Source organism: Echiichthys vipera (genome assembly GCF_963691815.1).
Source record: "Echiichthys vipera genome assembly, chromosome: 21".
NCBI lineage: Eukaryota > Metazoa > Chordata > Actinopteri > Perciformes > Trachinidae > Echiichthys > Echiichthys vipera.
This window is the reverse complement of record NC_139846.1, coordinates 20,835,108-20,847,783: the sequence shown is the minus strand read 5'-3', so window position 1 is coordinate 20,847,783 and position 12,676 is coordinate 20,835,108. Positions and strand designations below refer to the sequence as shown.

General features: G+C 42.6%; 1 protein-coding gene across 3 annotated transcripts in view; it reads right to left on the bottom strand.

Moving 5' to 3' along the window:
* LOC310963228 (partitioning defective 3 homolog) overlaps window positions 1–12,676 on the bottom strand; it is a 365,271-nt gene that overhangs the window by 179,605 nt on the left and 172,990 nt on the right. For all 3 annotated transcript variants that reach the window (XM_083935934.1, XM_083935936.1, XM_083935935.1), the window contains exons 9-12: window positions 10,244–10,483; window positions 9,036–9,223; window positions 2,329–2,468; window positions 982–1,110 (exon numbers count right to left, since the gene is read on the bottom strand). In XM_083935934.1, coding sequence (XP_083792060.1) covers window positions 982–1,110; window positions 2,329–2,468; window positions 9,036–9,223; window positions 10,244–10,483 — 697 coding nt within the window. The remainder of the gene's footprint in view (window positions 1–981; window positions 1,111–2,328; window positions 2,469–9,035; window positions 9,224–10,243; window positions 10,484–12,676) is intronic.

The following is a 12,676-nucleotide window of genomic DNA, read 5'->3' as shown; positions in this document are numbered from 1 at the left end:
AGGGCTGAGGTTGGCATTAAGGGTTCCTGGACTGCCAAGGTGCTGTGACGCCGGAGCATGCTGTCAGAACGACTGAGCGCAGGCTGGACGAGGGCAGTAGCCTCGCCATCTGTTGCACGACAGCCAAAGTCACCCTGTGTGTAGGCTGTGTGTCTGTGTCTGTGTCTGTGTCTGAGTGTGAGTGTGCGTGTGTGTGTGTGTGTGTGTCTGTGTGCGTGTGTGTGCGTGTGTGTGTTTGTGTACAATGTGTGCATGGCGGGGGGTTCATGTCTACCCTAACACCTACGGAGTCATGTGTGTTCAATCTGGGGTGGCTGGTGAATGTTAAGGCTTATATGGACTTCAAAGCCGTCTTTTAACTACCGCTTGTAATTCCTAATCATTCATTTTTACAGTAGGACATAAATCTATTAAGAAATGATAAATCTAAACTAACAAACCCATTTTAACAAATACAACACTGATAGAGTTACATAAAAGAAACAAGCAAATGAAAATTGCAGTGCGGAGAGCACGATGGAAAGATTGACAGACAGAGAAGTTGATGGGTCGAAGGAGCAGTTAAAGTGCAGCCACCGTGACTAATCCATATCCCAGCTGCACTGAATGATATTCACCATATTTCTAGAGTGAGTTTGTTGAGTCAGTGGGGATGTGCTGGACCAAATGAACTACGGGACTTTGGTTAATTCCCTGTAAACAATAATAATTGTCATATACACCTAAAACAATAGAGAAAAGTCGTCTCATTCTTCTATTTATATGTTTAATAAAGAAATCCTGGTTTTCCTCAATACCATTTTATGTTTTTAAGGGTTTAAATGTGAGAATGATAAGGTACCATTCTCCTTCACTATCAAGTGCATCACTAGTGTAGGAATCCCAACGTCTTAAAGTTGTTAAAGTGATATTCTTATTTCTGAGTGGGAAAGCAGTAGTAAAGACAGAGGTCATAAGGTGAAGTGCTGGCTGGCTACTGACCACTTCTCGGGGGAGCAGAGAGTCCTCTTGGCGAATCACCAACAAGTTTACATTCCCACCCATGGGCGTGGCTCGGAGCAGGGCGACCACCTCTTCCTGGCTCTTACCATTCAGGTCCACTCCACTAACCTGCACGTACACACAGACACACGCACGCACACACACACACACACACACACACACACACACACACACACACACACACACACACACACACACACACACACACACACACACACACACACACACACACACACACACACACACACACACACACACACACACACACACACACACACACACACAATTTTGTCAATTTAGTCTGTCCTTTATTATTGAGATTTACTTTGTTTTCTATTTTAATTATATATATTTAGAATATAGTTAAATGTTGTTGAATAAATGAGGGAACCCAACATGTCAAGCCCCTTATGGTTTTTCTGGGTTTCCCTTGCATGTCCTTTTTTTACTTAATGTTTCTTAAATGGGATCTTCTTCTTGTTTCTTTAACGTGCTAAATACATTTTTTTTTAAAATCCAAACTAAACTGCATTCTGCATTACGTTTCAAGGAAATGTATTTTCATGTTAACGTTGAAACAGAAATACTTGGTTTGGTGTTGAAAAAGATGACTTTTACAGGTTAGTGTTAAGGCTTCTTACTCATTTAAATAACATATGTCAGTGAAGAATGTTACCAAAACAAGTCAACGGCTGACTTTTGGTTTTACACGGGACATGAACGGCAGTCTCTTGGCTGAGTCCTGTGTTTTTTTTACAGACCCACCCACCCCAACCTTCTCCCTATGCAAACTATCGTTGAGTTTATTTAGACGCATATTTGTGATACAACAAAGATAATAACTGAGAAGAAATGTGTTTACCTCGAAATGTGATTGAGAATGCACTATTGTACGGGAACGTCAGGGCTGCACAGATACACACACTCAGCAGCAAAACTAAAATCAAAGAACTCTCCGACTTTAACAAGGTATGGCCTCCAGTATGGCCTCCAAATAACCTTTATGCAGATTACGCACCAGTCAGTTGGAGCTGGTATTGAAGATGGGTTATTTCCCCTGAAGTGAGCACTAGCTGATTTTCATGTCAGTCTGATAGTGGTATAATCAAAATATCGTTCCCTCTAACCACTTTTACTCAGCAATTCAAAGCTGGAGCTAAAATGTCATAGCCATGGGGAACAAAGTATGATTTACTTATTTCAAACAAAAGCTCTGAAAAGATTTAATTTTGGAACAAAACCATATCAGTAAAATAGATAATGAGTCCATGAAATAACATCAATCGCTATTAAATGGTAGGAGGTTGCTAGAAAGTGCTGCCCCACCTCCAGGAGCCGGTCTCCAGCTTTCAATCGGCCATCTTGGATGGCGGCCCCTCGAGGAAGTATGTTTTTGACATAAATAGGAGCGCTGCCACCAATGGGGACGTCTCTTGATGTGATGCTGAACCCGAGACCCTCTGGACCTAGGGATAATGAAAACCAAATGCATACAGTTAGAAATGTAATGTGATAGTTTACTGAGTAGTTTTCCCCATGCTTAATTGCAAGAGTGAGTTCAGTGGTTTCTCACACAACATCAATCCTTGACATTTCCATGTCTTGCTCAAGGACACTTCATTAGGTATGTTTTGCCAGCAGAAGTGCGTGAACCTGGGCAATTACATTGAAAGATTGTCAGCCTGAGCGCTGTCGTGCTGTGCTATCACAGAAATCAGAAAAAAACAGTTATATTATAAACTTTATCGTTCTGAAGAGGGGGAAGTAAATAATGTGTTTATGTTTGGTAAAGTGTTCAAGCACCTCCATAGTCCTCCGAGTTCATAAATGTCATCAACAAAAGATTTGTTTCCCAAGGTAAACAAAGTGACATTCACTTTCTTGTTTTCATTTTAAGTCCCTAAAAAACAACCACTATGTACTTTATCCACTGTGAAAATGATAAAATATGAAGATATAAAATGTGTGTCCGTCCCTCCACATGCATTTTAGAAGAAATATGTACTAGTATGTCATTATAGTTAATAGTAGTATAAAGAATTCAGAAAGGAACCTAAAGATGTTTTGCCAAACTTCCATAGTGCCTTTGCAGTTACTCTTAGAAACTATATAGAAACTAAGATCCTTTTCATTACATGGCGCTGTAACATGAAAAACCACAATGCAGGGATCAAATTATGGTTTTCACCATGTTCTGAACTATAGTCAAGCTATAGTCAACACAAGCAGACTTACGTCCATCCTTGCCATCAGGGTGTGTCTCACTCATGTTTTAAGTAAGTAAAAATGAAAAAATGCCCCAAACTCTAAATATAGTGTCAAAGCTATGAACCAAAATTGAGTGTTTATGATAAATCCATGTGTACTTTAAAGCCACTCTCGCATCAGATTAAAGACCAGTTAAGGACCAGAATAAGCAGAGAAAAGTGAATGATTATGGATTGTAAAATGCCTCAACATGCTGTTCAATAGCCTCTTAAAATGTAGTGCACTACACCTCAAGAGCAAAGCGGCTGTTTTCTGAGTCATCCATGTACCATGTGACCAATGGCAGGTCAGAAGGCTGCGTTCAAATCATGTCTGGGTCCAGGCATCCTTCTGCTATATACTCTAGATAGTTTGAAGTTTGCATAACATCCTCATTATGTATGCATCAATCTCAGAACTCATCAGCTCTCAGTCTGACGATGATATAGCCCCCGGGGGCAACAGACAATATTTCGGGGCTTCAGTGAAGACAGCAGATATCTGGGCAAAGACATCCTCTTCCGTGGGCCCTTGTTATACTCCAATTAGTGACCAGATCCGGATCCAGAGGACATTTAAGCTAATCTCTGTGAACAGATATCTGCATATGAATGCAAATTCACATTAAGCACATTAAAATAGCAAATAAAAAGCTAAATCGTCATCAGATAATAACCGATGGGTTCTGAAATTGCATTTTGGCCAATGTTTTGCCTCTTTTGCTCTCCACACAGACTGTTTACCTGCATGTAATCTGGCTCACCAGATGTATAGTGATGGGATAAAAACGGGGGCCTGGCATCTGGCACGGGCCTTCCACTATCTGTTTTGCAAGGGCACAGTCCGTTTAGTTCCAAGACAACTGTGATTGGTTCAAAGAAACACAGACAAGCCAGAGGGTTTTTCCCTATCCCAGAATGATAAGTCGCTGTAGCCAGAACATACTACAGGTCTGGCAATGTGAGACTAACCTGCATGCAGCCAAAGCCTGCTCAAATGTGATTGGTCGATACTTCTCGAACTACAAACGGACTACAAACAGGAACCAGAACGCTCTTCATACCACTATCTTGTCCCGTTGCCTACAATTTCTGCAATAATGCAGATGTCTGTTTATAGAGATCATGTGTTTGTTCATTAATAGTTGTTTCTGTTCCTAAGTGCAGTGAGTGGCAAGGCTCAACAGCTGAATCTGAGATAACACTTCAGACATCAGCTGTGCAAAGACATTTGAGTTAGGTTTTAAGACTGACCTTTAAGGTTCATCAAATGGAAGTGAATTGCTGGTCTGGAGGAGGTAGGCAAATATAATAATGGATAAATAAGAGGATCTCAGGCCTGACCTTTTCCGTGGACCAAACCTGAATTTGTCAAATAAAAGCAAGAAATAGTTTCAAATGTCAGCTAGGGTATGAGGTAAACCGAATCAATTGGGTTTTTCAGGTTATTCTTTGACAGAATATTAAAAAATTCAATAACCCTGTTACATTATTATCCCCAATGCAATTTCAGTCAAAAGCAACTTGACTTAGTTAAATTGTTTGAGGATAACGATGACCTGGACAAATGAGAACATTCACCGTCCCTGTTACATTATGCTATTAGATAAGTCTTTAAAAACAGCGTTCAGAAAGATACATTCCACCACGCATAACCTAGCCGTCGGCATGTTCTAGCAGTCAAGTGGGAGAGTTGCGTTATGTGGTTTCAGGGGAGGCTTTTCTGGTGGTAACAACAGTGATTAGCATTCGTGTCAAAGTAGCTGCTCATTTTACAGAGCTGTCAGCACCTCTGATGGTTCATCGTGACCTACTTTTCCCCCTATGTCTCTCTGGCAGTCTGACAAACTTTCCGTCGTCTCGCTGACAGTGATGGTGTTGATGAACAAGAAACACAAAGAGCGAGAAGCACGGATGGCAACTTTCTTGCGGCTTCTGCACACAAACAAACTTGTGGAAAGGTGGTGAAGAGGTTGCTTATAAAATGTCAAAAAGTTGAGCTGCCGAGGATAATGACGTGCCATGATCTCCCCGTCAATGCAGTGTGATAAGAGCAGACGGGAAAGGCTGTGATTGCTTAAGTTGAATGTGCAGAGTTTGTCTTCATGAATGATGAATAATAACTTTTAATACAAGGTCACAATGCTGCCATGTCAAAAAGTTCCCTACTAAGAGATTAGACATAATAAGATAAACTAATAAAAGGTGACAACGTGATGAATCAGGTTTCTAAATAAAGTCTTGTCCATCGCTCCGTGATCAGTGATATCCCACCGTACCTCTGTCCTGCAGTTTCAGATCCAGATAAGCTGCACATTACGGAGCCCTTTTCCAATCCTCTACATCACTGTCTTTGTTCCCCTTCCCACTGCAACCCCCCTCCCATGCCAGTGCCTTCCCCCTCCCCTGGCCTGCACACAGCCCTAACGAGCAGAATCAAACTCCTGCCCGTTGTAAGATCCTGTCATTAACGGTCTCCAATCAGGCAATTAAGAGAATGCATCTCTAACAGGCCTGCAGTAATTAACAACTGACATCTTTATTTTGGGTAGACGAAAACTGGGATAAAAGTAATTGTATTGTTTCTGGATTAGTTGAAATCCTGGCTCCAATAAGCCAATTAAACAGTGAACATGAGGAGAGGCTGAGGCACATTAGGATGACTTAATGGGGTGCATATGTCCTTTTCGACTGCACTATTTGATTAAGGCACTCTTGTTTATTTGCCAAGTAACATGTGCTCCTGCCGCTCGGAACTCAGGCCCACTTAGGCCGAATCACAACAATTACAACGAGTCAACAACAAAACTGCTGAAGCCTTTCTAAAAGTACATTAGTGGTGAGGAAGTCTGATGGTAATAAAATGGAACTGTCAAAATGGATTTCAGGGGCACACTTCTCTCAGCAGTAAAACTTCCAATTCAACGACATTTGGACAATAATTAATCCCCAATTTTGAGTTCACAAATCGCTTGAAGTTTACAAGCGAGACACATCCATTCCGGTAAGCCCCATTTAAATCATGAGCAAAAATCAGAAACCATTTTTTCAATTTGGCACTTAGAGCATACTTCTGAGAGTTATGACCATGAAGTGACTCGTGAAAATAAAAGAAACTACTGGCATCGGTCTCCGCTGGAACTGCGCCCGCATCGTCCCAGCTTGGTTTCACTAAAATGAGAGGCTTGTGTGCAGAAAAGGAGAAGAGCTTCATCACATTATAAAAAAAAATAAGTATAAGTTGCACTGCAGTCCCATGCTATGTAAAGAACTCTGCTGGCAGCACTCGGGGACCTACGCCAAACATATTAGAGCAGCTTGTGACTACATTTCCCCGGAGCATGTTGCATTTAGCCTGCGCTGCTGCCCTCACTCGCCGCACTATTCCCTGAAGCTTGCTGCCGCGGCCTCGGTGCCAGCTTTCGACTTAACATCTGCTCCCTCCTACAGAAAAAAAAGGAGCAAAGAGAGAGAGAGAGACAAGGAGTAGGCGAGTCACCTCAGCACTGGTTCATTTTACAACCAACTGCTCGTCAGTTCTTATAAAGATAGTGAAGTGATGAAAATGAGATGGAGTCTGGCAATAAACCCGCCACAATGGTTGGCTCGGATATACAACTGCTCCAGTATCAAAGGTCTGTCCAAGTCCACAAACAAACCAACCTCAGTTCAAAGAAGACTGATTGCTGATACTTAATATTTTAACCACAAGACCGCGGTGATGTAGCACGAGTGTATCAAACCACAACCTCTGCTTTCAAGAAGCAGTGGATCCGTGCTCACTAATGCAAAGAACAAAGACGGATACATGTTTTAATACTTCTTGAAAGATTTACTCTGGAGGAAATGAATGAATGCATACAGATGATGAGACACCCCTTGGGGCGGCAGAAGCTCTGTCCATATCTGACATGGCTGGGAACCGGAGGGTCGCCATTTCGAGTCCCTGTGTGGACCATGAATGGAGAGTGGACTGGTGGCTGGAGAGGTGCCAGTTCATCTACTGGGCACGGCCGATGTGCTGTTGAGCAAGGCACCGAACCCCCAACTGCTCGGGGCACTGGTCACTGGCAGCCCCCTCGCTCTGACATCTCTCCATTAATTGCATGTATATAGGTCCTGTTTGTGCGTGTGTGTGTGTGTATTTCGGGCCTGTGTGTGTGTAACATGAAAAATAATAATAGAGTGAAAAAAATCAAATTTCCTGTTGCAGGATTAATAAAGGAATTCTTCTTGTCCCTTTGTTGCCGTGAGGAGTAAAGTGGGGTGACAGTGACATGTGGAAAAAGACATAGGAAGAAAGAGAAACAGGTGCTATTTGCATCCGCCCTCCCCTTGAAGGACAAACTTTTTAATGGTTGTAACATCAGCTTCTTGATGATCCAAATAGTTGAACTGTATGTTTTTGTCTAAACATGAATGTTAGTGGACCCCAACCCCAATTTCATCCTCCTTTCCATCTTATCATAAAGTGACTACAGCAGCATTTTGTATTGCAACCTTGTTTGGTACAATAACAATAAATGAACCTTGCAAAAATATTGACCTTGAAACTTTGAGAGCAATGAAATGCAGAATGCTGCTGCGTCTGGTCTGTAGAGAATCGAGCAGCTACGTAAAGTCAGAGTGTGATGGGATTAATTATTAATACATTCTCAGCCATTCGTTCTCATCACTCTCAAACAGCCGTGCCAACCACAGTCACGCACAAATTGGCTTTTCCAAGAATCATTTTTTTTTGTCTGGATGGTGCCGCGCAATAGCGTACCTCTGAAGTGCCTTTCAACAGTAAAACACGAACTGACGATTTCTGTGTGTGTGTGGGTGTGTGTGTGTGTGCGTTTGCATGTGATTTACTGAAGGTAAACACAGCGGATGGGTGGATGCGTCATGGCACTGTGCTAAGATGCTTTGGATCTGTCAAGGTATCTGTACCGCTGCCTTCAGATGGCTGCAGAGATTTAATAACCTGAACTAGAAGCTTTTAATAAGGTCCTGTATAACAGCTGTGAACGACATATATTGTGAGAATCATGCAATCATGCATGTTCATTTAGGGATAAATTCAGACAGGTTTTTCTGCTTTCACCACAAAAGGAGCAATTTATATATTATTTATTTATTACTCATTTTCATTGATCATGTACGATGGGACACTGGCGTCCCATCTGGTCTGGTCTGTCAATAATCATTGTGGGTTTATTTACCTGCATGGCTGAAGCTACAGAGACGATGGGTTCGGGTTCTTATATTTCCTGTTGAGCGCAAATTTCCCTGTATCTAACCATCACACATATTATGTTAATTTGCTACTGTGTTTTCTAATTTTTCTTTTGTGGAACTTGATTATTCAAATGGTGATTCATACACGTGTTCAATGAAGTTGTTACGACCACATTAGTCATTATTTTTGATGATGAATGTTTGATTTCAAGAGTTTATTTAAATGTTACGTATTATTCCATTATTACTGCACATTAGCTCCATGTATTAAGTTCCCTCCTGTTGATACAATTACCCGAGGCAGCAGCAAAATGACATTGCACCAGGAAAAGACATTCTGAGACATCTATTCTGACCCAATTTCCACCAAAATACCAACAACCTGCCTTCCGCTGCCTCATTTGAATAAGCCTTCTTGTTTGCGCCTCTCCTCCCACTTGTGCACCAAGTGCTCTGGTCGGGACGACACAGAGAGGCCAGCAAACCACTTGCGATGATCAAGTATGAAAATGCAAAGCAAAATTTTCCCTTTCACAACCATGCATTCTGTTCACTGGTTCTTACCTTTCTTCAGCTGGATGTTGAATTTGCGTCCTTTGTTCTTTAGGTAGGAGCTGGTGGACGGATTTGTGCTTATCCTGCGCTGCAGGGAGGGGGAGGGGGCTGAGGAGGTCCTGGAGACCAAGGTGTGGGGTAACGTGGCGTACCGTCGGCTCGGCTCTGGCGTGCTTCCTGCCAGGGGTCCCTGGTTGCTACAGAGCAAGACACAGATCAAGGTTTAGTTTGTGTTTCACCTACAGAAAAAGACCTGAACATAATGTGCCTAAAAATAAAGCAGGCGTTTTTTTACATACGCTCTGTGTATTTTAAAATGAGAAGGGTCAACTTTTCAGCAACAACTTTAACAAGAACATTACAATATTATGGCAAACCATCATAGTTATAATGTGTTTTGGACTGGTATCAGGATTACTTTTGGGCCACTGCTGGAAATAATAATAGTAAGAGCAGCTTAGGATGCAGACATGTCGGACTGGGCCTGCCTGCTCTGTGGATCAATGGGTTGGTCAAAATGCACTTGTCCAGTCAATAATTTATTAGCTGAGCAATTGCTTGTGGGGTTAAGGTTGTTAGTTTCTAATACCATGCATTCTGTCCCTCTCTCTTGTTAATGAAATGTTTGTTTTCTCCTTTTTTTCCTTTGAGCTAATAACAAGTGGTTTAAAATTGGGTATATATACGGCCATTATCCTTCAGGCTGCTATAATGTAAAGTGTGATGCATAATAATAATAATAATGTCTCAGCATTAAATGATTATCTCTGTGCAGTGATTGATAGATTGATTTAATGTAACATAAACAGGATGGATAGAGATTTAGTGATGTATATGACTGAAATTAAGACTAAACCGATAGATAAGACTTACTCAATAAACCACGTTTATCTTTCTGGAATCAGGACAAAGACGGCACAGAAATGAATAGTAACCACATGCAGATGAAATGGGCTTTTAACAAGATGATCAATCCGCTCTCTTACCTTTTATTGTGTAGCTCTTTTACACTGATGGATTCACAGTGACATTATTAAGGATTAATATTGACGTTGACTTGACTGATTGACTGGTGCAAGCAAAACAGAATCACATTCATGGAGAGCCTGAGACTGCTTATGTGCACAAACATGAACCTGTTTTTTTTTAAACTGTCCGGACAGAAGGTTCTGTCTGTCTCACTTTCAGATTCTACACAATTTAACTCTTAAACCTACTCGTGGTTGAAGCCTGGTTGTGGTCCAGATCTGGGCATCAGTCCCCCCATCTGACTGGACCCCACACTGGACCTGTCCCCCGGCCACTGAGAATCTTGACTAAAGCGGACTCTGTTGGACTGGGGCGGGCTAAACTCGCTCCGGACCGTCAGCAGCTCATACTGTCTCATCATAGATGCAGGGACCACGTGGAAGAGGATGACGGGGCCACGCATGGCCTGCTTGAAAAGGTTCTGGGCCCTGGAGGTGACACAGAGAGAGTTAGAGAGAGTGAGGTCATGCAGACAGAGATGAATTAGCATTAACATGATAAGAGATGCAAGTACAATAAAGTACTATCATAGCTTGACAGATATAGAAGGATAAGGAAGGCGATGTGGTGCTGTATGTTGTGAAGTAATAGGAAGAGTTGAGGTAAGCAGGGATAAATCGCAGGGCTACTCTGCACGTAGCAGCAGAGGACAGAAACTATATGGTCATCAAGACAGGAATGGGATAAGAGTGGTAAATGGTGAGTCAGTGATGAAACATTCCTGTATATATTGTGTCTTCTAGTGAAAGATACTGTATGAGGAGTGTCTTAGTCTATACTACAGTATAGTAGTCTGTGTGTTTGTGTGTGGACATGAGTTGACTCAACAATCAGAACCGAGATGATGAATCATGCATCAGGGAAGCTTTCCAGACAATGAGGTTCCAAAGTAAGCAGACACACACTTCACTCCGGACACACAAAATTAGAAAAAATAGCCAAAGCACACACTCAGTCTCATGCGACTTCCGGGCCAAATAAGCCAAGACAAGAGCTCAACATGATTCCCAGACGCAAGAATTGTTTAGTCTGGTTTGCTGGTGGCACTTAGCATATAGATAGGCTGGCCGGGAGCAAGCCATGCTGCAGCATAAGGGGCTGGATTTCTGGATTCCAACAATCCCACCTCCTGTTTCCAGACCCCCATTACCACGCTAGTAATACCATGCCAGTAACACCCTGCCGATTCTATCCAAATGACAGCCGCTAAGCTGCTTCTGCCACAACAGACAGCACTTCATTCGAGCAGCGTCACAGACGCGAAGCGGGTGCACCGTACCAAGCCACTTCTGCAGGATTTGGTCTCTCCCATCTTTATTCTTATGCTAATTTACTAAAAAATCGCTCGCATGTGCACACTGAGGGGTGGTGACTGAGTGAGCAAGTGTGTTTGTGCGCGAATGTTCCCACCTGCACATATACAGTGCCATCACTCCAGTAATCAGCCTCAACGCGAGCCTGATTGAATAATAAATTACCCCATCAATGCATCATTACATTCAGTTAGATTAAGCGCCTCAAAATATTTACCCATGCAAAACAATCCAAGGAGATTAGACTATCACTTTAAATTGTCACTCTGTGTGGCGCACAATCAAAGGCGGCGGGGGTGGGGGGGCTGATGAGAGCCCGCGGGGGGAAGACTGGGAGGAAAGTTTAGCTCCTTCAACTCATTTTCATGCAGAATCACAAACATCATATGCATTTGGATGCCGGTGAGGAGCGTGTGTTTGGCACAGGGTTGGGGGTAAATGCGGAACGCTACAAAACATCACTCCCTAGTGGATTTGGTTTGTAAGCCTCTTTCACAGTAGAAAAGGCTTGGATGGAAACTGGGATGTTTACTAATGACATAGCATCGTTTTGAAAAGAAACCTTAGTGACTTTTCGAACAGTCGAATGAACACATTAACATAATGTGGTGAGGTAACCGTGATGGTGTGCAGTTCTACAAGCTGATGCAGAGCTTTTCTTGTCTTTGCCAAAGTTGGTTAGAACATTGTGGTCATGTCTTGCAACAAGAAAATACAATTTTCCAAGGTAAAAATGCGTAGTCTCTCCTTGAATACAGCTTGGGTCCAAACTTGGTTTCAGCCTTGGTTTCTGTCAATCATCCAACAGGGTGGCTTAAGCCCAGTGGTTTTAGACTACTATGTCCAGTCCAGTATGACTGTAGGCTGGGCCTTCATGAGCAGGAATCCAGGCTATTTCGTCCTGTGGAGGAGTGGGTGATAAGGTAGAGAGCCAAGCAGACCTCTGTACACTGCCTCCAGAATCCAGCCTGGAGGAGAAGCAATCTATTTCTCAGCCTGACACACACACACACACACAAGTGTAGATAAGATGTCATAGCTCCGTGTAACTGCATGTGTGTCAGCATGTGTGTGTGTGTGTTTGAGCACGTGTGCATGTGTGTGTGCGTGTGTGAGGGAGAAGGTATATGGGTGAAAAAGTCCCAGGTTTATATCTCTATTCCACTTAAGGAAATGAAGGGGAGCGATGAATCGAGGGAAGAGGAGAGGGTTTTGGAACAGAGGGGCGAAGCGGTGATGAAAGACTGCAGGTCACTGAGACCTATTACAGGAACTCAGACATATTTCTGTTTTATTGTGCAGCTGTGT